The sequence below is a fragment of the Ixodes scapularis genome, unplaced genomic scaffold (assembly GCF_016920785.2).
Source record: "Ixodes scapularis isolate PalLabHiFi unplaced genomic scaffold, ASM1692078v2 PGA_scaffold3__209_contigs__length_174095766, whole genome shotgun sequence".
Classification (NCBI taxonomy): Eukaryota; Metazoa; Arthropoda; class Arachnida; order Ixodida; family Ixodidae; genus Ixodes; species Ixodes scapularis.
Window position 1 is genome coordinate 149,294,300 of NW_024609868.1, and position 25,145 is coordinate 149,319,444.

Below are 25,145 nucleotides of genomic sequence, written 5' to 3' on the forward strand. Positions count from 1 at the left end.
TGAACAGTTGACCTCCACAGCATTCCTTATGCAGACTACAAAGGCCTTCTCAGGCGTCACATTAAGTGCAAATGGCAGACTGAATGGGACCAAGAAATCGGCAACCAGTTGCACATGATCAAACCTCTTTTGAGCGAATGGCAGAGTGCACGCCACCAGGAGCGGTTTTTTGAGGTTGTCCTTTGCCGGCTCAGGATTGGTCACACTCATTTGACTCATGGCTACCTCCTCCGTGGGGAAGATGCCCCCACTTGTGAGCAGTGTGACAATGCCTTAAGCATTTACATATTTTAGTTGAATGTCCTGCTTATCATGAAGAACGTCTTTTGTATTTTTCGCAACTGTATCAAGAAGTCCCACTACACCCAGCTCTGCTCTTAAGTGATGATTCTCTTGTGACACACACTAATGTTTTCAAATTTTTAGATAGTATCGGCCTTCTGCACCGATTGTAGCTTTCTTAACCCAGAGATCATGCCCATCACTCTTTTACCTTTTGGTACCCCATTACCATCTTTTATCTAATCTCTGGCTACTAAAGCCTCTTTTTTCTCTCCAAACCTTTTCCAGCAATAGTCTCGTTTTTGGCGCTCTTTGGCCTTAGTAGCTTTTGCCCCATAAACACCAAATCAATCAACCAACCAATCGCATCGCTTGAGGCAACAAAAAATCCCCTTGTTTCTGATTTACAGTTCAAAGTGAGTACTGCATTGGAAAACAATATTCAAATAGTCTTCTGCTGGGTTCCTAGCCACGTAGGAATTGCCAGAAATGAAGAGGCTTAGCGTGCTGCAAACAAACGTAGTGAAAGAAATGTGGATATTGAAAACCTACCATACAGAGACTACCATGCAGCCCTAAGGAAACACATAAGATATAAATGGCAACAAGAATAGAGCACTGAAGTCAACAACAAACTCTATTCTGTAAAGCCTATTTTACAGGAATGGGCGAGTGCCCGGCACCGGGAACGCTTCTTCGAGGTAATCCTGTGCCGATTAAGAATTGGCCACACGCATCTCACGCATGGGTATTTGCTTTGTCAAGAGGATCCACCCATGTGTGAGCACTGTACAGAACCCCTAAGTGCAGTGCACATTCTCCTTGAATGCCCTGCATATGACACTGATCGCCGATTTCACTTTTCATTAACCATACTCAGGTTTTTAATTTCCTAAAAGACCTCGGCCTTTTACACCAACTGTAGTTTTGAAGCCATAATTTTTATATTATCACTTACATAATTATACACACCGTGTCATGCTCATTGTTTTATTTGTTCATCAGCTACTAAAGCTCTTTTCCTCCTTCTAAACCTTTTCCTGTAATGGTACGATGTATGGCGCTCTATGGCCTAAGGTGCCTTTGTGCCATTAAACCCCAATCAATCAATCAATCAAGCAATATACAATCGAAAATAAAAGGTTGCTTCAAGACACAATGTGACAAAACACCAAAAGCCTTGAAGTCTATGACCAACTCTTGAAATGCGACAAGTCATCTTAGCCACTCAAGTGCCGAGTACACGCTCCTGTCACATTTTGGCACTTTATCTCATGGTTATCTGGCATGCTTATGAACACAGAACTGGGAGCACATGCTCAAAGTACACATTCTTTATTCTAGTACACAGGGGCCAAAGAAAGGCTTCATCATACACCAGACTCTAAACTTCGATGGTGCCATTGATGTCAGCATAAATAACCAGGTCGCACTTTTTCACATTAAGTGCCATTCCAGGTTGCACCTGGGCATAATGGGTGTGGCATTTTTTGAGCGCATATGTGCCTGCTGCATTGCTCTCAGGGAAGTCACAGGCAGCCAGAAGGGCTTTCGCCGTCATTGTTTGTTCCTTTGTCGGACATTCGATCTCCAGCAAGTTCGCTGGTCTTACATCCTCAAACCCTACGCCATCAGGAGAGCACCCAACCAGGGGTTCTTTGGACAAACAGCGAGACCACAAGTAAAAACGTCTTCTTTGTCGTCACACACCTTTCCTGTGCTTTCGGCTCAGAGTGTTGACCATACGCTGTTGCAGCGTTCCCACGGATTGATGGCTGCATTCCTTTCCCACTCTTTCTTCCTTTCCCAGTCTGCTTGCTTGTAGGTGAACAGTGGGCAGTAGGTTGTTCCTGTAAAAAGATGCACCCAGCAGGTGGTCTGTGGTTTAATTTGTAAAGAACAGAGTAAATAACAAAACAAACTTACTTTCCTTCTTATGAAAACGTCCTCCCTAAATGAACTGATGAGCATTTTGGTCGGAGCCAAAAGACTAAGAAGCAGTGAATTCGCAGAACAAGGCATGGCAGAAGCAAGTCTTAAGTAGCAACAGACGCAGAATACCCGGAAATTGTATGTTTGTTGCTGTTGAAAGGTGTGCTTGTGTTGTCCTTTGTTTTGTGTGTTGATTCTTCATTCCCTTAATATACTTCCATTAGGCTTATCTGATAACTCCAAATAAATAAACTAAAAAAGGTGACTAACTGGTCTTTCCATACAATGCCTACATGAATGATCTCTTGTTACACAGTAGGCTTAGTTACTTATAATGTATGCCTTAAATGTCAGAAAGCACAAGCCAGTTTGGTCAACACCACCTAGCTACGAAAGCCTGTGCACAGGATATACCATGTCACATACTGAGATCTTTTGCGGGCCCAGATTGGACATGACGGCTAAGTTTGTGTTAGTCTGGGATTCATGCTTGGTTGGTGACGTCCCCTCATGTTCTGTCTGTGCAACACGATAGATCTCACTACGTGACTGAGAAAATACCGTGGGGGAATTTCGCTATCTGCGTGGCGTTGGTTTGGTACATCGGTTAGGAGAGGGTAAGATACTTAGTCGAATCCCTTCTTGCTGTCCAGTTCATGCACTTGTATTGGCTCCGTGGATGGTGGGGTACGACATGAATTAACAAAAATACAATCTAACTACAATTAATGACCTGTACATCAATGTTATGCTGGTTTCTCGCCAAACTAGAGGGTGTTAATGAAAGGTGCCACAAGTGAACTAACATTGAGGCGCACATTCGGGCAAGCAATATGCACAGCACTGCTTTTGATTTTGTGAGTCTGTGAGAAATTAAAACCAAGGATATACAGATGTTCGAAAGTGAGCTGGACCCACCATGGCAGAAAGTAACTGGGAGGACTACTTTTGAAATTAAATGTTTATATTAACATTTTATATAGTTTGTGTAAGGTTTGTGGGCACCCAGGTGGCTCCCCAGCTCAGTTGCCCAACTGCGGGGCACAAGTGGTGAACTTTCCCGCATGACGGTGGAATCAAGCCGGCCACGCACGCATCTTGTGCGCTGCCTTGGTAAGGCGGATCAGAGGCAGCGCACAGGCAGTCGCTGCCTGGACTCGGGTGCCGCTGGTAACAATGTTAATCATCTTGTTCATGTCCAATTAAATGTAGGTTCTTGTTGTTGAAACCGTTGGCTCTGTGTTATTCCTCCGGGTCGGGTACACAGCAAGGCAAACCGACCACAATGGCGCCCAACCGTGGTGTGCTACCCACTTGCAGGAATTTCACGGGACTTGGCTTCTTTTTTCGATAAACTTTTTCTCACTCCCCGTGTCTCCTACCGTCGTTCTGTGCTTCCGTCATGTCCGCGTTTGTTGTATTGGCGTGTTTCTGACTGTTTTTTGTGATCGCGGCAATCGTTTTGTGCTTGTGTTGGTTTCCTGGAAGCGTTTCCTTTTTTTGCGCTTGTGTCTTTTTTTTTTTTTTTTGTGCTTGCAGGCAAGCTCACACGGGAGCAGGAAGCCCTCTCTGCCGTTCCTGCGACGCGCCTGGCCAGCGGTGGGGCCTTCTCGAGCACCAACAGTCGTGTCAGAGCCGACCGGGAGTCCGAGCACACCACCCTGCTTCTTGCACCGTCGGAGCAGGCCTCCAGGTGCACCAGGGCGGCAACCGCAAGGCTGAGCGCGGAGAGTTCTGTCATCATACTGGATGCGTGGAAACCAAGATTGGGCTGCCAAGGCAGCGGGGGATGTCGTTCAGAATCACCGCCGCTGTCGATGAGCCGTCGGAGGGGCGCACAGAGCCGTCCGTGTATACCCTCGACCAGCCTGTGTAGTGCTGCTCAAGATGGTGCTCGGTGAGCTGCCTGGCAACCGTCGCGTTGATCAGTCCTTTGAATTTCATCCCGTCCACCTCGAGAGTGACCCTGAGTGGCTCCAGAACAAAGTGCAGTGGGGGAAGGGGGGGGGGGGGCAGTGGTGATGATGTGCTGGCATTCTCCGTCAGCTTGCTCAGCATTTGGCCCAGCTCCGACTCTGGACTCTTCTGCTCTTTTGCCAACAGTAAGCCCCGCAGGGGGCACCTGTGAAAGCAGGTGTTTGGTGAGTGGTGTCACCACGGACCCCGAGCCATGCGGCTTCGCCTGCCCACCTCTGGCTGTGCGTGTCTTTCCCGTGTCCGGAGAAAAGAGCATCCTGGTGGATGCCCTTTTCTCGAAGTGGAGAAACCGTTGAACCCGGTTTCTTCACTGGGAATTCCGAGATAGTTCTGCAAAGTATTTTTGCATGGCAGCTTCAAAAATCCTTCCTTTTGGATGTGCTCATACAATTTCGTCGAAAGGTGCCTCAGGACAATTGAATGGCGGAGGGTTTCTTTAAACCAACAGGGCCTCCTTCACCTGAAGTATGAAATCTGCTCAAGCAGGAAGACAGCAGAATGTTGCTCCTCTGCTGCTGGTTTGTTGATGTAGGACAGGTCGGCAACATGGCACTCCTCGTAGCTTCTGAAGCTCCTCTGTCTTTCCACCTGTTTCTTGAGGTTGCGTTTCTTTTGCTGTAATTTTCCTTCGAGGATCAACCAGCGAGGCGTTGTCCTGCAGTCAGCTTGTGTTTCTTGGTCTTTAGTAGTGGAGACAAACTTGCTGGAACTGGTGCACTGTGTTAGCTGGCACTTCTAGGCACTTTGGTGTAACAACTTCAAATTTCACAGAGTCAGTTGCAGGCCAATTCATTGGTTCAGTTCCTATTGCATGCCTAGCTAGAGCTTTTCGATAATGTAGGCAGCGGCTCCAATGGTACGGATGGCTGTTCTGATAATGTAGATGAAGGCTCTAATGGAGTACGCAGAGGTTCCGATGATATATGTTTAGGATCCCCTTGCTGCACGCATCGCTTCCCATCTGACAATTTCAGGATGTTCTGTGGAACAATGTCACTGCAGAGGGATCTTGTTTTTATACTTGAGCTACCCGTTTCCTTCCTACTCTTGGGCTGGAGATTCAACACGTCCCTTTACTCCTCTCCTTCTAAAGTCAGCAGGAAGAACAAGCTTCTGGCTCTATGTGCTTGTGTTCTTAAACCCATAAGCTCATGCTCTCACAGTTCACTTTAGTGCCCAATACACCATACTGCTAGTTCAGTATGGCAGAGTGAGAGCATGTGCATCCTCATTTACCCGGAGAATGTTGATCAACATACATCTATGGAAAAACTAAACTCACTTTCAACAGCCCTGACATTTGCAAGCGTGAGTGCCGGTTGTCCGACTGCTCCCCGCTTGACATACCGCATGCAGGGTGCCCCATGAGGCTCTTGCCTCGAAGGTTGGGGTTGCCAAACACCCCCTCGTCACTTGCTTGACAAACAAGGAGTCTCTCTTGCAGTCCTCTCTGTGTGCCAGCATTTGTGTTGAAAAAAAAACACGCCCTCACCAAGGTCAACAAGCAGAAGTAACACGATTTACACATTAATTGTAATACCCCCCCCCCCCCCCCAGAAAAAAGTCACAATGGAACATGCCACACATCATTAGTCGATAAGCTGTATTTCTTGCTGCTGCTGGCCTCAGAAAATGGCACAGTTCTGGTTCAGCAAAATGCAGTCATGTATTGACACTTATGAAGCAATCGTGAGGGTGCAGGCTAGCTGGTGTAAATTGAGCATAGTTGTAAACCCGAGACTGGGGATACGGACAAGGGACAAAACACAGAACGACACGGACGAAGTCTCAAATGCAGCTACAAACTTTATTTCACAGGACAAACATATATGTCACTCGCCACCCTTTGTCCCCCTCTTTTTCCCTTCCTTTTCCCAAAACTCTACCCCTTCCCTCTTTCTTTTCCCAGGCCCCCGTACATTCCAGTAAAAAAAAATTTAGATGGCGCCAAGTCAAATTTGCCGACAGATCCCGTGTCAACAGCCTACACCGCGACATCCTGAGGTCACTTCGGCTCTCCCAAACCAGTCGCAAAGACGCCGACAGATCCCCTGTCCACACGCACACACCGTGACAGCCCGAGGTCATCCCGGTTCTCTCAAACTAGTCAGCCGCAAAAATTTTTCGGCTTCCGAACTTAAAGAGCAACTACGCTTCATTTTTGGTTTTGAAAAAAAACAATGCAGTCCTCTTCAGTATCGTCTAGGAAGACCACACGTCAAATGTTACGACGCAGTTCTGTCTAAATGTCTCTTAAACGGTCCGGCAAACTTTGCAACTCGCCAAGCTGCCGAAATCGGCTGACTCGAGTGGGCGAATTCAGGCGCAACCAACAGCGCAGTCAAGGCTACGGCATGGGCGGAGCCAACATTGAGCTAAACGTCATCATCATGGCCCCCTTTTGCTTGTTTTTACTTCTCCGATCGAGCGTAGCGCATGACGTCAGCAACGTTGCCTCTCGGCGCTCAGCAGTGTCCTCGTGATTGGCGTACGCGCCTGCGCAGCGCGCTTCTTCGGAGCAGACCAACCGCCCGCCGTTACCGCCGTCTTCCGCGTCACAACCACCGTCGTCGGCTCATCGTTTTGTGATTATTGCCTCTCGGAGTTTCGTCCACACTATCGACACCACGTGCGCAGAGTCGCAGACTTATGCCGCAGTTGTGCAGACGTCGTCGAATGCCGTAGACACCAAAACGTGGCGAAGAGTGCGGTGCAGACGACACTCGCGCCTGCCGCACGCCCGCCCCCATACCGCCCGTCGTTGGGCCGAGGATCACGTGACATCTCGTACCACGTGATGGCCATGTACTTGGCGGCCCGAAGCCAATGTTGCCGGACGGAGCCGAAGTTTCGGTTTCGACTTCCGCTCGTGTTTAAAATTAGATTTAAAAATATATGTCCCATTTTTCGCTAAGCAAACGACGTAGTGTGTTTTACTAGGGCTTTTTAATTCGAAATCACTCATTATCCCGAAATCTTCGGAATTGAGCGGAGTTGCCCTTTAAGTGGACGGACGTGTGACTGATGCATTCGGCAGACGTCTTTATTCTAAAGGTCTCTCTCACTAATCTTTTCACGTCGTAGTTTTCCTTTTCTACAATCTTTACGTCTCCCCAGGCTGGAGAGCAGTCGGCACATTCATTCAAATGTCTAGCTATTTTCGAATTCGGATCATTGTTTTTTACATTTCTTTTATGTTCCGATAATCTGTCATTCACACATCTTTTGGTTTGACCGATATAAATGACACCACATTTCATTGGTATCTCGTACATTACACCGATCGCGCATACTGTAGACTTCTCACTGTGCGCCCTTTTACACTGGTTGGGTGTTTTCAAAGATGGGGTCAACCGGTCCAATCTGAAATTCCTCTCAAAAACTATGTCGGCGCCGAGCTTTTTTGCGCACGCCTTTAGGTTGTGTGAGATGTCATGGTGGCACGGGATAACCGCCCAACGACCCCGCCAGGGCTCTAGACTCCCTTTATTTCCCGAAACTAGCATAAAAGAAATGTAAAAAACAATGCTAAACATTTGAATGAATGTGCCGACTGCTCTCCAGTCTGGGGAGACGTAAAGATTGTAGAAAAGGAAATCAACGGCATGAAAAGATGAGTGAGAGAGACCATTAGAGTAAAGACGTCTGCCGAATGCATCAGTCACACGTCCGTCCACTTAAGGTCGGAAGCCGAAAAATTTTTGCGGCTGACTGGTTTGAGAGAACCGGGATGACCTCGGGGTGTCACGGTGTGTGTGTGTGGACAGGGGATCTGTCGGCGTCTTTGCGACTGGTTTGGGAGAGCCGGAGTGACCTCGGGATGTCGCGGTGTAGGCTGTTGACATGGGATCTGTCGGAAACTTTGAGTTGGCGCCATCTAAATTTTTTTTTTTACTGGAATGTACGGGGGCCTGGGAAAAGGAAGAGGGAAGGGGTAGAGTTTTGGGAAAAGGAAGGAAAAAAGAGGGGGACAAAGGGTGGCGAGTGACATATACGTTTGTCCTGTGAAATAAAGTTTGTAGCTGCGTTTGAGACTTCGTCCGTGTCGTTCTGTGTTTTGTCCCTTGTCCGTACCGCCAGTTTCGGGTTTACAACTATGCTCAATTTACACCAGCTAGCCTGCACCCTCACCATTGCTTCATTACTTGTTCCTGAGGCAGGCATCGTCCCATTTTTTTCGACCCAGTTGTGGCACTCGTCACCAGTGGCAGTGTATGTAAAAACGTTGCTAGCTTTGTGCAAGTTGGGCCATCGATTGGCTGAATTGGAAGCAGATGTGTGTTTCTTCGGGATCTGCCTAAGAAAGAAGTATGTAGACCCGACTATGTTTGGATGCCTGTCGTCGACCGGCATCCCGTGGAGATACAAGAAAAGGCTGCTCAAGGCTTACAGGATCTGCACAAGCGACTTAATTGGCAACATCCGAGTTGTGTGTGATCAGTTGTGGGGCAACGGCCTGGGACAGGACTTCAGAAAGGCGAAGGACTACAGAGACTGGACTGGACTCAGGCAGATTGACTTCGAGAGACTCTGGTACGTTAAAAGAAGGCTTGTACTTGAAGGCATAAGTGCACGCAAATCGAACACGGGATTTGCTCCCAAGAAAAGCAACATTGGCCAGGGCAGCGCAACGGAACATGGGATTGTCAATCCATGTGGGGCCGTGTTATCGGAACGCGCTGAAAGGCTGTTGATGAAGGGTCCTAAGTTTTGTGTCAATGTCAAGCCATCGCACCTTGATGTTTTTTCGAATATCCAGACGGTCTCCAGGGCGATTGATGTTGACGAAAGACCTACTTTTGTTGATCAGGCACTTGACCGGATGAAAAACCTAATGAAGGACGATTATCCAATTGAAAAGAGAAACTTTCGGGAGCGGGTGGTTGAGAGAGAGTTGAAAGAAAAATCCTTACAGTTGTTGCAAACGGATAAGTCGGGAAGTTTTGCTGTGTTCCCGTTTCACATGTTTAGAGAGAAGGCGCACCATGAGAGGCCTATTTAATGAATCTGACAAAAACTTGACACGATTGAGGGGAGGTATTTGCAAAGAACTCAAGGAGTATGAATTCGACCAATTAGTCACTAGAATCAGAGGCGCACAGCATTCAGAATTGGGCATCAAATTTTTTTCTGAAGGATCATAAGCCGGAAATGCCATTACGTGCTGTAATCAATGAAAATAAAACGTGGCAGAAAGTTGTATCGGGGTTCATCCAGAAGGGGTTTTCTTTTGTGCCGTTGGCGAACGCGTTATCACTAAGGAACACTGCGGAACTAATCGAAATTTTGGGGGAACATCACCATGAGCGTCGGTTTGTTTTTCAATGGACATAAAGAACTTATACTATTCCTTAGAGAAGAATCTCCTGATGGAACGGGTCAAAGACCACCTGGAGCTAAATCTTGTAAAATTTCAGTTTGAAGCAGGAATTTCGGTTGACAGGTTTTTACGTATTTTAGACTATTACTTGCAATCAACAGTGGTTGAGTACAGTGGACGAAAATATATTCAAAAAGAGGATGTATGTATCGGGTCAGCGGTGGCGGCGATTCTGTCGGAGATTTATTTAAACAGTCTAGATTCCAGTGTGTTGAGTTTTCTAGGAGGAACGCCAGAGAACTTAGGTTTTGTCTGACATTACGTCGACGATATTTTAGTGTTTACGACAGAAGAAAAGCTGGGAAGAGATTTGGAAAGAATAGTCAGGAAGTCCGCACCAGAATTGGAATTTACGCTAGAAAGAGAGAAGGATGGGGTCTTGCAGTTTCTGGATTTGCAGATTCACGTGGCAAATGGTTTATGCTGGGAGTATGGAAAACTCATGCCGAAACCTATCCTACCGCGCTCGAGTTGCCACTCTAGGACGGTTAAATGCGGCATTATTAGATCATTATTAGGCAATGCCTTAAACTGATCTTGCTCCCACTACGTAAGTACGGCAGTGGAGAAGCAGATGTGTCGACTAAAGAATGCAGGGTTTTCGGGTGATGGCATAATCGGACAGATTAAAAAGCCAGTTTCGGGACATAAAGGGAGTCTAGAGCCCCGGCGGGGTCGTTGGGCGGTTATCCCGTACCACCATGACATCTCACACAACCTAAAGGCGTGCGCAAAGAAGTTCGGCACCGACGTAGTTTTTGAGAGGGATTTCAGATTGTACCGGTTGACCCCATTTTTGAGAACACCCAACCAGTGTAAAAGGGCACACAGAGAGAAGTCTACAGTATGCGCGATCGGTGTAGTGTACGAGATACTAATGAAATGCACTCTAAAAAAAAGGGAGCGTGACTTAGTCCATTCGGGGAGTAAATGCGCTGACTCTACCATTAGTCCCCTTGGGGACTAACGGGGATGGGAGCAACTGTTGCACCCGTACGGATAGTCCTTCACAGTTGGTCCCCCTAGGACTAACTGTTGCGCTCTTGCATTTAGACCCCTGGGACTAACAGTATAGCGCCCTTCCATTTAGTCCCCTAGGACTAACACATGCACCCACCACTTAGACCCCTAGGACTAACTGTTGCACTCTTGCATTTAGACCCCTGGGACTAACCGTAGCGCCCTTCCATTTAGTCCTCTAGGACTAACACATGCACCCACCACTTAGACCCCTAAGACTAAATGTTAATCCCATACATTCAGTCCCAGAGGACTAAATATTAATCCCGAAGGAGTAACTGTTAGACCGTCACAATTAGACCCCTAGGACTAACAGTTGAACCCACCACTTAGGCCCCTAGGACTAAATGTTAATCCCATGAATTTAGTCCTAAGGGACTAAATATTAATCCTGAGGGACTAAATGTTAATCCATTACATTTGGTCCCTAGGGCAAATATTTGAGCCTTTGCCTTTTGTCCCCTAGGACAAGCTGTACGCTTAAAGATGCACTCCTGTTGCTTCCACGGTTTTTCAGTTTGCAGCTCAAGTCAAGCACACCTTTATTTGAGACCTGCTGTTAAATACATGTAACAAAATACAATGAAAGTAGTACAGTGAGCTTCAGTTGTATCACAGCATGCACCAGTTAATTCAGCCTGTTCAAGTTTGAAATCTAAACAAAAAACACTGCACATATGGGGTGAAAAAACATAAAACATGACTTATTTTGGGGCATTAAGAGACACTGATATAAGCAAATAAAAAAAACAAGCTAACATTAAGAGACACTGATATAAGCAAATAAAAAAACAAAAGCTAACGGTGAAGATGAAAATTATGAACACATCCAACAAGTAAAACAAGTAAACAAAAGACAAAGAAAGTAGTAGTGGGCTGGAGTTCTATCACAGGGTGCAAAGCAGGCACGGCACTATAGTCAGCGACAGGTTGAGAACCCAGGACAAGCTGCCCCCCAAAGCTCTCTACACCACAATGCTGGAAAGGAGGTGAGTCCCTCCTCGACCCGTCTCCAGCAATTGCTGTGCTGAGGTGATAAGAGTAGACAGCTTTGGGGAAAGGGGAAGGGGGTGGGGAAGGCGGGCTTGTCCTGGGTTCTCAACCTGTCAATGACCGTAGGTAAGCTTGAATTCTAAATAAAAACAATGCACATCTATGCGAAAAACATAAATGATGTAATCTGACATTGGTAAAAACAAATTAGGAAGATGGAATTCCACATGCATTGTGCATGACTCAAAGTCAAGAACTGCAGTTAAAAACATAAAAAAATTACAAGATTAGTACAGTGAGCCTGAATTCTATCACAGTGTGCCACAAAGCACAGCACTAGTTCAGACCCTTTGTAATTTAAATTCTAAACAAAAACATTGCACATGTGGTGTGAAAAACATAAGAAATGACATTCTGGAACATCGAGAGACAATGATATAAGTAAATAAAAAATAAAAATAGTGAAATGGAAATTCTGAAAACAAGATGAAGTAAAAACTACAGGGTGCTTCAGAAAGTGCAGGCCAATGTGTTCCCACCAGAACTACGCACCCACAGCAAAAGGCTGGTATCATAAGGCCAAACGTAGGAAAATGAATAGCCTAGGGAATATAAAGGTCGTTAATTATTACAAATAATTAACTTTTTAACCAACAAAAATAAGAACATGATTAAATGATATTAAAAACTCGTTAGGTATAATGCAATACCACTAAATTGCCTCACTTCACAAAGATATGCGTGCATAGCATTCTTTCAGTGTCCTGAAAAAAAGTATCATTAAAGCATAAATTGAAGGTACTTTCATAGGGCGCATTTTCTTCAGGATGCTGTAAAATGTGGCATGCACGTTGCATCTTTTTGAAGTACAAAGATTTAGTAATTTTCGGTGATGCCCAAGTTTCTTAGTTGATCTACGCTTGTAGCTTTGTTAATTAAAAAGCAAATTGATCAAAATGCTGAACACCCTTTTTATTCCGAACATTATTAATTTTCCTAGATAGAAAAATAAAATCAACCTCTTTGCTGAGTGGTGCAAAGTTTTTTTCATTAAAATTTCGCCAGAAATTCATAAAAAAGAAACCTTTACAAGGTGTACAGCTGCCGGTGGGATAGCCTAGCTACAAACAATACCTATGGCAACCCGCACCAGAGGGCTAGCTGGGATGCCACAATTAACCCCAACACATGCGACATTAACTGCAATGCCTTGGAGCCTCTCGGACTGAATTCCATATTGAACGCCCAATACATCGCAGTCATGGTGGTAATTGCACCCAGCAGCGAGTCTTCCTTGACATGAAGATCATCCACGGTCACAACGAATGATGATGCCTCATAGACGTTCTCCTCATAGCTCACTGCTGGGTATGGCTGAAGTGCGTCTGGGTCCAAAAGAAATGTAAAAAAAAATAAGCATTATTTCAACAAATACCATGGCCTACATTTCCAAATTCTGTATTTTCTTTTGTAATTATGTTATCGTATAGGTGAGACAAAGTGCCAAGCATTCCACCCAAAAAGTTGTGTTGTGCAGATGTTTAGACAGCATGAAGTTAGTCAGCCCTCAGAAGGGTCAGATAAGTTCTCTGCAGTAGATGGGTGATTTGGTTAGCACAGTAAGACTACTAACATAGGATTGAGAACATGCTCACATAGTAGATACACAAACAAATGCCAGTATGATGCTTATTCAGATTAGAATAGACAGAAATTGAACACAGTCTCCCCAGGTTCTGCAATATGACGTACCACTCCACGTGCCCTAAGCTGTTGCGCATTGAGCACAACAATGTAGTGCAAGGTACATTATCACATTCCTCTGCTACCACTACCACGCTCTCTTTTTTACTAATGCCGTGTCAAGTCAGCTACGGTCACCATGGCAATAATGGCATGGTTTGCCGCAGCTTACAGCAGTGCAAGACAAAGATAAGTGTGTCCCGGTTCTGCAGAACTCGAAAAATTTCCATTTCTGATTGCGGACATCTTCCGAGATGCACACATTTTGTGCATAATTTACCAAATCTGCATGGTGCAAAAAGCAGATTGGGCTCCGAATCTTTGAACTGTTTGCACTTTAATTTCGCATTTGTTTCCTACCGACTGCTTGAAAACAGGTGAAAGCGCTTCATTACCTTCATTCTAATTCCAACTCTCTGTATATAAAGGAAAACAATATGGTATTTCATTCAACTAAAGGTGGATGCACAGCTTCGGTTCCATAACACGATCGTCACCATGCTGAAGAAACTGGAGGAGGTAAAAGGGGCCTTCTGCGGAGACAACCCAACAACATTCTTGAACATGAAGACCATTCTCCGGTCTCGATTGGCCAGAGGTCCTCTCATTGCCTATGGTATGTGAAAAAGCGAATGCAAAAATAGAAATGTAAGTTTGACGCTGACGCTTTTTTTTTAACAATTGCTGCTTGCAGGACGATTTTATCCCTGACAAAAAAGGTCCAGGACCCAAGACTTTCTTCGGTTCGGAGAAACGGATCGTTTCTGGGAACTGGTCAGTGAAACTCTCCGCTAGCACGACTATGGAGGGGGCACCAGTCATGTGCTTATGGGTGTATTACATAACGGGACTCTCCTACCCTGTGGCATGTGGACAAACCCTTGGACTCCTCTAAATTCTGCTCGTTGAAAATAAAGTCTTTCGATTCAGTTTATGTCGGAGAAGCTCAGAAAATTGCTTATGGACGTTCGAAAACAACAGGAATTCCGAGCTTCTGCTGATGACAAGAGACGCCGAATAATTCGTTTTTAATGCTGTGAAGGAGGTAACTACGCTCAAAAAAAAAAGCACAGGAATCTACTTTCCCGAACAGCACTTGGAAAGTCAATCACCGTAACTCACGGAAGCAGCTCAGCGAATCACGATGCCGAAACATAAGATTAGACAAAAAAAACCAGTCTGAGTTGTCACATTAAGCAATGCAAAACGTCACGCTTGTTGTGGTTAGTGTCGCAACTCATTGTTTTGGTATAATCATATGTTTCGGCATCTGCATTCGCTGAGCTGCCTCCGAGAGTTATGGTGATTGTCTTTCCAAGTGTTGTGCGGGAAAGTAGACGCGCGGGCTTTTTTTAGAATGTACTTATTTTTTGTGTTATCCGCTAAAAAAAAGTTTTTTTTTCAGCACGATTGTATTGTTATTGTTTATGATAGGCAAAAGGAGCCACTTTGCAGCACGAAATATTTTGTGTGATTGTTTCCAAGAAACGCCAATTTCTGGCGTCGTTCTAATGTTTTTTTTTATCCGTAAAACCTACCAGAACATCGTTATAAAATTACTATTTTGATAAAGACATTTCAAAATATTTTCTTGCGTCATGGCAAATAAAACACGTGTTTACTCTTAAAGATTGTTACTGTTTTATTTAACACATATACAGATCAAATTTCAATTCTGTTACGCAGCACAGAATAACTTTGGTTAAACAATATCAGCGAAAGTGCGAGAACTGCATCACTGCAGTGCAGCATGTCAGCTGACAGTCCAAACACGAAGGAGCAGAAATTCTACGATACAATAAAAGAGATAACCTAAAGTCGGGGTCACGCTGCTTATACATCATACAAAATACATTCTGCAGACATCTTTCAAAAAGAGTCACCGCGACATCCGTGCTTTGTATGCCACGTGACAAAGCAACCTCTTGATTCGGTTGCCTCGTGGCGTACGAGGCTCGCATGTCGCGGCGACTCGTTCCGGAGCATGTCTGCAGAATGTATTTTGTATGATGTATAAGCAGCGTGACCCCGACTTAAGGGGGACTATACCCCTGCATTTTAAGCGGGCCACCGTCCCTCCAAATTTAAGGGGCAAAATATCTAAAAAATGTCCCTCTTACCAAGAGACTCTGACCTCAAATTTAAGGGAGACGCCGTATCGCCTACTTTAAGAGGGCTGGTGTCTCACTTAATTAAGAGGGAGAATCTCCATGTAATATTAAGAGGTCTGTCGCCCCCCTTAAAGTTAAGTGGGAAAAAATCGAAGAAATGTCCCTCTTACTAAGTGGGACAGGGCTTAGAGTGTATGGCAGCACCATGGGTCCGTCTCCAACAACGGTAACTCGCAATCTTTGATGACTTTATTAATAAGGCAATCGGCCACGCATGAATGTAATTGCGGGTTTTAAGGATGCTTCTTGTAGATTAAGTTAGGATTCGAGTTCTGCGTTTTCGTTTTTTTTTTTTTTTCCCTCTGAAATTCGGCATGCCTTTTTTTTTTCTAAATGATGTTTTCGGTTTTCATCGGTTTTCATATATACAGATGCAAGCTAACCGGTTTTTGTCGATGAATATGTAATGATGAAATACACTCTTTTTATGCTTGTCCATCCAAAGTGCAGTACATTAGGCACTTAACTGTTTTATCTGTTGCTGTATTTTCAATTTAGTAGTGTGGGTGGTTTTTTTTTTTTCACGGTGTCCCCTACAGTACAACCTGATTCAGATCAGACAAGACAACCTGCCCCCTCTCTCCTTGAGAAAAAAATCAAAGGAATAAAATACAATGCCAGCAGTTGAGACCCCATCTTGAGAGGACAAGAGCAAACTTGACGCAGGAAGACTGGATCACGAACAATACAAATTTCCTCCACAAGACATGCCCAAACTCCCCTTCAGCAGTGTTAGCCGGTGAAGTCTCCACCCCACTAGGCCCGCGATACTACACTCAAATGCTGACCTTTTACGGTTCAAACCGAATTTCCGAAAATGAATTCGGCCTACTTCTATCAGTTTGAACTGAAAACACAGAACCCTAGTTATTACCACAAAATGAGGATCTACCCCCCCCCCCAAAAAAAAAAAAAAAAAAAAAAAACGCACTTCAGTGCCATTTTAAAGGGTCTGTGCAACAATTTTCGGACTTTGGGACGTTAAGCATGGGAGTTAGTCTTTACCATCTCTAGAATAGTATCTGAAAAAAAAAAAATAAAGACGTGACTTGATATCAGAGATGCGGAATGGAGCCTCCCATTCCATTCCGGCGAGTAGAGGTTTGTTGCAATTCCACTCCTTTTAACTCCTCAGTGAAAAGGCCTAGCCCATTCCCACTCCTGGAGTGGCTGGGCGGTCCCATTTCGTTCCTTTATTTCTGACCCATGAAATTTTGCTCCTAGCAATTGTACTTAAAAGCCGACAAAAACCGCTATACAAGCCAGTGTTACAAAGACACAAAAACCATAGAAATAAGCTTAAGCTCCAAGTCAATAATGCTGGAATGTCACGAAGACCACTAAGAGCTCTGAATTCTTACTTGACAATGACAAGCTTTCACACCAGGCTGCCTTCAAAGCAGTGACAGTTGTGTCTCAGAACGACACAAGTGAGAAAAAGAAGTCTCTCTCTCTGCAGGTGAGCATACGTTTATGTTAAACTCTTTCTTTTTTTTAATCTGTTATCCTTGCATAACATGGAGAGGACAGCGGACAGCACAGGAGAAAAACAACTTTAAATCAGTGCTTTCGCGATGCTCTGCACCATTTCCATGATGATATATTACATGCAGTGAATATAGAATCCAACTCGTTCGAGACTTTTATAACTCGCATCCTTGCATTCTAGGTCGTCACTGCAGTCTGTGCTCATTGCAGGCGCGTGCGGATGCATTATCGGAGTTCCACCGGCGCTTCACGGATATTCTTTATAGAGTGAAGAAAACTGCAACGATATAGAAGTCTTTACCTAAACTGCGACGCCGGGTATTTTTTTACCAGCTGTTCTACTTTATAACCTATATAGAGCTGTCGAGATTAGTCAAAAAAGTAATTAGGGTTACCTTTATAACTAATGTGAGCCAAAATTATGTCGATTGGGACATAAATATTGGTGGTTTGTTAACGCATGATGAGAAATAATCGTTTGTGTTAATCAATACCAAGTAGACCTTCGTAGTAGCCCAGTTCCACTCAGGTCAGCACACTGTAGGGCAACTCGAGTATTCCATTCCCGGATTTAAAAGATCCAATTCCATTCTGTCACGAATTTCAGCGATTTATTTTTTATTTTGTTATCTTTATTCAGCCTAGACATCGGAGTTACGGTGATGGCGTGAGAAGCCGCCTCAAAGTCAGTAGGGAATTGTAGTAGGCCGTTTTTCTCTACTACGGTATCCGTGAAGAAAACGCCGCAGCTGCGCATGCGCGCCGCCAGCCGTGCGCATGCGCGGCTGCATAGTTCAAGGTCTTGTGGCGGATTACAGAGCTCTATCCGGGTGCTTAGTGGGCTGCGGAAATGGTCTACTACAATTCCTTTGTGACGGTGGCCGGACTGGCGTCCTGTTGCTTTGTTCCCTCACGAGAGGATTTGGGTTGACCTCCGCGGGGGTTGGGAGGAGGGACCTTGCATCAGAAAACCTTCGAAGCTGTCATTTTTGTTTAGGCTTGTTTTTCTCATGGAAGCGAGGACGCGCGTAGGATTATATTGCCTCGCGCGGGTTTGTGGGGATTATCTTTTTCACCACCTGTTTCATTTCGTTTTCGCTAATGGAAGGAACCATTGAGTTCGAGATCGGGCACCTGATCACCAAGGCCTTGGCGAGGTCAGACGGCATGGTTGTTTTGGAGGTCAGCCGTTAGTCTACATATGCAGGGATTTGGGGAAGCTGCGATAGTTGGGGGCAGTTGGTCTCGCCGGCGCTCCGCTCATTGTTCTGCTCTTGCTGCCTCGTGAGTTTTTAAAACTTTGTTGCTTTTCGTTTCTGTTGGGCTGGTGCCCTGGTTTTGCCTGAGTGATGTTTGGGGCTGTTTTTCGGCGTGTGTATGTGTGCATCATAGATCATCGCACCTCGATCGACGCTGTCAAGTCTTCGTCTTTGGACCTCAACTTCCAGACCAGCTTGCGGACTTCGGCTTCGTCGCCCTGGACTAGTCGGATAGGTAAGACTTTTTGACTTTCCGTGATTCGCCCCGTTGAATTTTGTTGCACGGGTGTGGTCTCTTCGAACTTTCGAGATTTTACTAACTGCATGTTAGTTTGGTTACATAGATTTTGTTTGGCCGATTGGCGTAGAATGTTTTGTTTGTTTTTGTCTTTGCGGCATAGTTGCCTGAGGGGTTGTACTTTTTGAGTGGCGTGCTCGCACCCGTTTATTTTTTCCCATTCGGGAATGTTCTGAGCTGGATCTTTGTCGCCGTGCGCGGCTGACTTCGTCTTATTAATTTTTTTTTGTTTTTACCTCTGCATGTCGTCGCCTCTCTACCTTACTCTACACCTAGCGTGGACCTATCGCCTGTTAGCGGTCTAACCCGAATCTTTTGTTTAATCTCGGAGTCGCATTTTTAAAATAATTTTGCCCACTTTGTGTTACATTCGCACTTCACAATTTCTCCAACACATACAATCCCAGAAACTCTGCAACTTTGCTTGATACGCACAAGTACCCCAACACAAAGATGCATGAATGCTGCAGGTGCTGTCATATATAGAACTTATTTAAACGAATTTATGAGCTCGTGTATCTCTTTTGAATCATTTATACGCTTCCGTGCAAGCATCATCAGACTGGTGCGATGAAGTTGCAAAAGAATAAGTGTTAGCGTTTAGGAATTAATGAAAACTGCGATTCCTGGGGCACCGTTTTGGAATTTTTCTAAAAACTTTATTTTCCCCTTCAGCTTCTTCCTCGGCTAACATGTCGCACACCTTCGGGTTCCACCTCATTGTCCCTTGTGAATGTCTACCCTGGGGTGCGACCTGTTCGTCAGAGCTTAAGCTCTGCGACGAGCATGGTACAGTCCCGGCATGAAGTAGCTGGAACATGGGATTGATGGCCGAACTGCATCGCAGCGTGACCTCATAGCGCTGGTGGGAACTGATCAGTGCCTACGCGTACGTTGGGCAGACAGCCCCCTGCACCTCTCTATCTATTTCTTTTGCCGGTGGTACGGGTCATCTTTCCATGCTTCTTAAACAGAATGCAGCTACCGCAATGGCACTGACAGCAGGCTTGCGCCCGCCACCGTTTCAAAAACGCTTCCCGCCATTGCGAACTGTGAAAACAAGTGCACTCTCAGCCTTATCTAATGCGGGGTATTTGTTGTTTGTCATTGCTGTTCGACTCGGGTTAAATGACGCTACGAATGCTTACACTCTAAGGCTTCGCTCAAATAAACAACGCTAGCAGCAAAAAATGACTCCTGCTTGTAATGCTGCCAGGCACAAGTCTGCTACCAGCGCTATCGCGGTAGTAGAACTCTGTCTCAGAAGCAGCGAAGGATGATCCGCACCGCAGGTAAAAGAAATAGATCGAGAGGTGCAGAGTGGGTATCGGCACCAGCATGCGCGAAGACGCTGACCAGTTCCCAACACCACTTTTAGATGACGCTGCGACGCACTTCGGCTGCCGCTCCCCTGTTCCAATTAGTTCTGATTGGGACCATACATGGCGCATAAATTTCTATGCTCGGCATATAGCCATCCAGGTCGCACTTTCATACAGAAAAAATCTGCTCACAAATTTTCCGAAGCCATCAAAAATGTATGGTCTGAGCTAAATCTCCCTGGAGCATAACTGACGTCCTTGCCAGCGGACCCTAGTCTCACCTGACAAGGAGTGAACCAGGTCGTAGATCAGTTCAAACCATTAATTGCACGTCCTGCCTGCTTCTCCAATTCATCCTCACCCCTTTAGGCTATTTGAGTTTCGTGGAATTTACCTAACCAGCCCATTATATCATTTAGGTATGCACCTCTGGCCAGCATACTGAAAGGGGAGCCTGATAGTCCACTTTTCCCACTGTCTCAGGGTGGTCTCCTCATCACTTGTTAAATGTTCCTCTGGATGGACCAATATGTACAGAACAGGAGCTACGGCCCCGCAGGGGGCACCTGTGAAAGCAGGTGTTTGGAGAGTGGCGTCTCCACGGACCCCGAGCCATGCGGGTTCGCCCGCCCACGTCTGGCTGTGCGTGGCTTTCTCGTGTCCGGGGAAAAGGGCATCCTGGTGGTTGAGCCGAGCCCGGGGTAGGTTTGGACCCTTCGGGGCCCCCCGGGCGAGGCAATACACCACTTCGGCCCCTGCTTCTCGTAGACGGGAGTCCTGGTAAGGCCCGGCCAGGATGATTTAGTCTAGTCGCCACTTCTACTATCCCCTCCCTACTTTCACCCTTGTCTTCCCCTCCTTTTCACTCTTCTCATTTCTCTTCTTTCCTTTTTCAACTTCTTTGGCGGCAAGGGCTAACCTTGGGTGGTGACAGACCCCTTGTCCAGAACCACACTTGGTTATAGTTCCTGGGCAGTGCTAATAGCATAACGTTTCCAGCAAAGCCCTTTTTGTTATGGTGCGTTATCTAGCTATTCCCTTGTTGGGCTCCGTGGTGGGCGGCACACCACAGGTTCCGAACAAACTTCGCCTCTTATGGCTGCCTCCTCTTCTAAACCCAACACGGTGCGCCCCCCTAAAAGGGGTTGCTCCGTACTTACTTTTGAAAAAGCATCTGAACCACCAAAGTTTCCAAGATTTTTTGTCCTTCAAGCCCTTGATGAAGAAAAGCCACTGGCTAAGCTCTCGCCTTTCCTTGTATCTAAATGCCTTGATGCCATCATTGGCAAAGCTTTCAAGGCGAAAAAGCTTTCTGGCTATCTTCTCGTAGAAGTAGAAACTGAAGTTCAAAGCAGGACACTTCTAAAACAGACATGTCTAGGAGAACACAAGATAAAGGTCAGCCCGCACCGGACACTGAACAGTGTCCGAGGTGTCATCTCCGAGGCTGACCTCATTGACTGCAGTGAGGACGAAATTCTGGCTGGACTCCAGAAACAGGCTGTGGTGGCCGTCAAGCGAATCACCATCCGCAAAGACGGGCAGGAGCAGCCAACCAAGCATCTGATACTGACCTTTGAGCTGCATACGCTTCCTACGACCGTTAAAGCTGGTTATTTGCACTGCAAAGTCCGGCCTTTCATTCCCAATCCACAAAGATGTTTCCGATGTCAGCGCTTCGGGCATGGCTCACGGAACTGTCGGGGCCGTGAAACTTGCGCGAAGTGTGGCAGCAACGACCATGTTGCTGACATTTGTGAGAATACTCTCAAATGTGTGAACTGCCAAGGCAATCATGCTGCTTATGCCAGAACATGCCCACAATGGAAACAAGAAAAAGAAATTCTAACTCTTAAAGCACAAAAGAACATTACCTACCAGGAGGCAAAACAACAGTATTCCTTTCTTGCAAAAGGAACTTTTGCCCAAGCGGTGCTAAGGGGACCAGCACCGCGAACAGAATCGAAGGCCACCCAGGTCTCGCCTGAGGTCCTGGCAGTGGCTCTTCAGTCCCCAACCCCCCAGCAGCGGCAGCAGCTTCCTCCGGTTTCTGGAGGGAGCGCGCCAGCTGCTTCCCGACCACGGGACAGGCAGGGAACCCCTCTGTCTGTCCCCACTCCGAGGGCCCCCGCCAGGGAGAAGGAGCGAGAGTCTCGCCCCAACTCACGGGAGAGGACCTCGTCCAAGGAGCGGCATCGCGCCGCTCCTTCAACAGCTGAGGGGCAGGGACAGATGGAGTTGGGCGACGCTCAGCCCAGCACCTCCACTACTGCTCCTTTGAGTGAGGGCGGTCGTGGCCGGGGAGTTCGGCCCGTGCCTCGACATTGCCCAGACCTATACAGCAAGCCTCGTCTCAAGAGGTGGAGGCGAAAGACGAGGCCACCGAGCTTTCCGCTCTTTCGTCCGACCAGGACGACATGGAGTGGGAGACAACCAAATCTAAGAAAAAAACAAAAAAGTCAGTAATTCCACCAAAGTAGTTTTTTGTGGGAACTACATTTTTGGATTGGGTTTAATTGACTGTGTTCCGTATACTTTCATCTACTCCTGATATTAATGCCTCCACTTCTCCTTCAATGGAACTGTCGAGGCTTACTTGCAAACTATGATGATGTTACTGACCTGCTAGAGGAGCACAGTCCTATTGCCTTCTGTTTGCAAGAGACTCACCTGAAGGAAAGTCACTCGAAAATCCTGAAGCATTTCCAGCTGTTTCGCAAGGATCGTCAACATTCGAGCCATTCGTCTGGAGGTTCTGCTGTTGTTTTACAACGCTCAGTCCCTTGCACTGAAGTTCCCTTAAACACATCACTAGAGGCTGTTGCTGTCCGTATACTGATTGACCGTTTAATAACTATTTGTTCTGTATACATATCTCCAAATTATCACCTGGAGTATAAAGAGCTCGAAGCTCTCTGTGATCAGCTACCTCCTCCTTTTGTGCTCGTAGGCGATTTTAATGCTCATAACCCTCTGTGGGGAAGTGCACGAAGAGATACACGAGGAGCACTTATGGAACGTTTTTTGGTTTCAACAGGATTGTGGTTGCTCAACTCTAAAGAGGCTACACACTTTTCCTCAGCAACACATACATTCACATCAATCGACCTTTCACTTGTGCATCCGTCATTACTTCCACTGTTGTCATGGAAAGTCATCCCTAATCCCTACGTCAGCGATCATTTTCCCATTATTTTAGATTTCCAGAATCATCCTGTCACACTTCCAACACGGTCACCTCGGTGGAAGTTTGACAAAGCCAACTGGACACTTTTTAAGCAATCATCTCTTTTAGCTATTACATCCCTCCATCAGCTCTCTGTCGATGAGGCAACAGGTCATGTCACAAAACACATACTAGAAGCCGCTATGCTTGCCATACCAATGACGTCCACTCACCTCCCCAAACGGCCTAAGCCGTGGTGGAATCAGGACTGCAAAGAGGCAAAGAAGAAACAAAATAAAGCATGGGGCATATTTAGGCGATATCCAACGCCAAGTAATCTTATTTCGTTCAAGAAAATGAAGGCGCGTGCACGATTTGTCCGCAGGCGGTCAAAGAGGAATTGCTGGGAAAAGTATACATCTTCTGTGAACAGTCAGGCAACACCAAAGGAGGTTTGGGATCGAGTTCATAAAATTAATGGCTCGTATCATGCTTTTTCCGTTCCTCTTTTGACGAAAAATGGAATATGCCCTGAAAGCCTCGAGGAACAAGCAGATATTCTTGGAGAACATTTCGAATTTGTTTCTAGCTCAAGAAACTACACACCTACATTTCTTAAACACAAAGCACAGATGGAAAAGAAGGCTGTTAACATTTCGAGTGGTTTTCAAGATCCCTACAATGCTCCATTCACAATGCGTGAACTTGAAATGGTTCTCCACTGTCCTAAACAGACTGCACCTGGTCCAGATGGAGTTCATTACATTATGCTCCAACATCTTCATCCTTCAACTCTTGAGCTTATCCTATACCTTTTCAATAAAATCTGGTCTGAAAGCCATTTTCCGTTCGCTTGGAGGGTTGCCTTCGTGGTTCCTTTGCTGAAGCCAGGAAAGAATCCTTCATGCGCATCTAGCTACAGGCCTATAGCTTTGACAAGTTGTTTATCAAAGACTCTTGAAAGAATGATCAACAGAAGGCTCGTGCACTTTCTTGAAAATAACAACATTCTAGACAGATACCAGTGCGGCTTTCGATCTTCCCGATCCACAGTAGATCACTTGGTTCGTTTCGAGACAGCCGTGAGAGAGGCGTTTGTGAACAAACAACACTGCCTTTCCGTGTTTTTTGATCTGGAGAAGGCGTATGATACTGCCTGGCGATTTGGAATACTGCAGGACCTAATCGACATTGGTATCCGTGGGCACATGCTCGGCGCAATTAAAAGTTATCTAGAAAGTCGTTCATTTCGTGTAAAGCTGGGTACCACCTTCTCTCGAGATTTTTTGCAAGAGAATGGAGTTCCCCAAGGGGGTGTACTTAGCGTCACTCTTTTTATTATAAAAATGAACTCCATTGCCCATGTAATACCTCGTTCAGTTCAGTATTCTATCTACGTTGATGACCTTCAGGTTTCAGTGTCATCATGCAATCTTTCCATCTGTGAGAGGAGGGTTCAAGTGGCAATCAATAATTTAACAAGCTGGGCTAATACAAATGGTTTTAGGTTTTCTACAGAAAAAACTGTCTGTGTATGCTTTTCTCGCCGGCGAGGATTTTTTCTAGAACCCTCCTTAACCATCTATGGACTTCCTATCAAGGTGAAAAGTGAACACAAGTTTCTAGGTCTCCTCTTAGATTCAAAGTTAACGTTTGTTCCGCACATTAAGCAATTAAAGTCAAAATGCATCAAATCACTCAGCATTCTCAAAGTGTTGTCCCATCAATCTTGGGGTTCTGATCGACTCTCTCTCCTGCGCATTTATCGTGCAGTAATTCGCTCCCGACTCGATTATGGCAGTTTTGTGTATGGTTCAGCCAAAGCTTCAGCATTGAAAATGTTGGACCCCATTCATAATCAGGGGCTACGGCTAGCCACCGGTGCTTTCCGCACTTCTCCGATCGCCAGCCTCTATGCAGAGGCCAATGAATATTCTTTAGAGAAAAGACGTTTCGCTTTGGGGTTTATGTATTCACTCCGAGTAAGATCAGTCCCTCTCCATCCAGCTCTTGAATCGGTTGAAAAAATCAAGTTTGAGAGGACTTTTCAAAATAAGCCAAGTATCGTCCCTCCCTTTGCTCTGAGGCACGCTAAGGCAGCAGAGTACTTTGAC

The 25,145-nt window shown here is 45.8% G+C and overlaps 1 protein-coding gene and 1 pseudogene across 1 annotated transcript in view; both read right to left on the bottom strand.

Annotated features, from left to right (window-relative positions):
- Window positions 1–1,573: 1,573 nt before the first annotated feature.
- Window positions 1,574–4,158, bottom strand: LOC8041144 (annotated as a pseudogene).
- Window positions 4,159–4,647: 489 nt separating this feature from the next.
- LOC121837312 overlaps window positions 4,648–25,145 on the bottom strand; it is a 63,320-nt gene continuing 42,822 nt past the window's right edge. Inside the window, exon 3 of the mRNA XM_042292913.1 lies at window positions 4,648–4,806. Coding sequence (XP_042148847.1) covers window positions 4,648–4,806 — 159 coding nt within the window. The remainder of the gene's footprint in view (window positions 4,807–25,145) is intronic.